The sequence below is a fragment of the Macrobrachium rosenbergii genome, chromosome 39 (assembly GCF_040412425.1).
Source record: "Macrobrachium rosenbergii isolate ZJJX-2024 chromosome 39, ASM4041242v1, whole genome shotgun sequence".
Classification (NCBI taxonomy): Eukaryota; Metazoa; Arthropoda; class Malacostraca; order Decapoda; family Palaemonidae; genus Macrobrachium; species Macrobrachium rosenbergii.
Genome location: NC_089779.1, coordinates 15912455 through 15914594, shown reverse-complemented (window position 1 = coordinate 15914594; position 2140 = coordinate 15912455). Strand labels below are relative to the sequence as shown.

Genomic DNA, 2140 nt, shown 5'->3' with positions numbered 1-2140 from the left:
GACGTTTGTTGGTGCTGTTCCGTCACATTCCAAGGGTCGTTGCGATCGCTTTGGCCCAGTCGATGAGGTTTGCTACAGGATGGGTGTGTGGGAGGTGGGGGGACCTCCCGTTGGCTGAAAGCATGGGGGGTGGGGGATACGGCAGCCAACACCCATCCCAAAGCCTGCCCCATCGTATGGACCAAGAAGATCGCGACGACTCCGGAACACGATGCAGCAGCATCAACTCGCATCCAGTCAAAATCCTTCGGTCTTGGTTAGGTTTCTCCTGTTGTTCTTCTTGGCTTCTTCCTTTAATTTTCGTCGTCTTCGTTTTCTTCATGCCATTCATCCTATTCGTCCTCTTCGTTTTCTTCATCCTCTTCTTCTTCTTCGTCCTCTTCGTTTTCTTCATCCTCTTCTTCTTCTTCGTCCTCTTCGTTTTCTTCATCCTCTTCTTCCTCTTCGTTTTCTCCATGGCATTCTTCATCTTCCTCCTCTTCGTCTGATTTATCGAATAAGTAAGGATCTTTGAACAGTTTATCTGCGTCCTTTCCTGTGTCCTTTTTTCTTCTTCTGCTTTTTTTCAGTCCGACTCGAGCTATCTTCCGCTGGTTTCAACCTTCCTGTTACTTTCCCGAACTCGACTTCTTCTGGATTTCCTGCAGCCAATTCGCTCTGACGTTTTCCATTTTGATCTAGTTCAGCAATTTTGTCTTTGAGAATTTTGTTCTCTTCATCCAGAGCATTATTCTTATTTTCATTTACTGTAGAATTTTTCGCCGAGGCCATTTCCCGTTCTTTTTCTAGATCACCATTTCTTGCAAGAACAACTGGTATTTCTCGCTGTGAGGCTCTCAACTTTTCTTCGAGTTTTGTGTTTACCTGTTTAAGTTTTTTCCTTTCCGCCTCGTGGGCCTTAACTTTGTCTTCTAGGTAACCACAATAAAAATCGTTGTCAGAGGCTTGACTCCGCAGTTCTTCCAGTTTTTGTCGGTTCGCCTCACATTCTCGTTCTTTTTCCTTGAGTTGCTCCTTTAGGTTGTCAACTTCCATTCCTTTCTGGATTAGTGCGGCTTCGTACTCTTCCATTTTCATTCTCATCTCGTTGTTTAAATCGTCATTCCTTTGGATTAGAGCTGCTTCATTATTCTTCCATTCGTCAGTTTCATGGAGGAGGCTCAAGTTTTTGTTCTCAGCCTCCTTCCTGGCCTCCTTCAGTTGAGAGATCATTTGCGTAGCTGAGTGAACGTCATCTTCGAGTCTTGCGACAGCATCTCGAGCATGTCGGCCAGTCTTCTTTTCCTCAGTGTAGAAGTTTCCAAGAAGTCCTCCGAGAATAAGAGCCGTCGCGTTTTGACCAATAAAATATCCAAGGTTTTGTATAACATTTCCAATTACAAGAGATATCACTATTCCATAACGGATCAGAGCCATCAAGTTGTTCACAACAAAATTAACTTTGCCTAGTAGAGACATGGTTAACTTTCTTTCAACCTGATCGAAATGCTAGAATCAGAAAAAGCCACTGAGCTTCGGGGATTCCAAAGATCGTTATTTCGGCTTCAGCGCGATTCTTTCTTCGTGAGATTCCTCACGGAGCCTTCGAAGGCACTTGGAGAAGTTTGCGGAATGGAGAGGCTCCTAAAGACGTCGACGGGTTCAGAGATCGTGTAAATGAAGACGACCGTGAAGATGAAAAAATAAATGTCTTCGATGGACAAGTGACTAAAACAAAAGTTAGAGCTTTTGTCTTTTCAATCACAGTTGATTATGACAAAAACAGAATGAAAAATTAAAAATTAGACAAAAAACAAGTATTTAAGATATTTTTATGAGAGAAGTCTAAATATCTTTAATTCACACACACACACACACACACACACACACACACACACACACACACACACACACACACACACACACGTTATAATTCTTCTTGAGTGTACGTTATCGTCGGGATAATGAACTGGATATTATACAACATTATTTTGTAGATTAATTGATATATATATATATATATATATATATATATATATATATGTATATTATATATATACATATATATACATATATTATATATATACATATATATATATATATATATATATATATATATATATATATATATATATATATATATATGTATATTATATATATA

General features: G+C 39.6%; 1 protein-coding gene across 1 annotated transcript; it reads right to left on the bottom strand.

Moving 5' to 3' along the window:
- Positions 1–332: 332 nt before the first annotated feature.
- LOC136825614 (golgin subfamily A member 6-like protein 7) lies at positions 333–1458 on the bottom strand. Its single transcript, XM_067082201.1, has 2 exons — positions 663–1458; positions 333–484 (listed from the first exon to the last, which is right to left on the bottom strand). The coding sequence occupies exons 1-2, from the start codon at positions 1456–1458 to the stop codon at positions 333–335; spliced, it is 948 nt and encodes a 315-aa protein (XP_066938302.1).
- Positions 1459–2140: the final 682 nt, after the last annotated feature.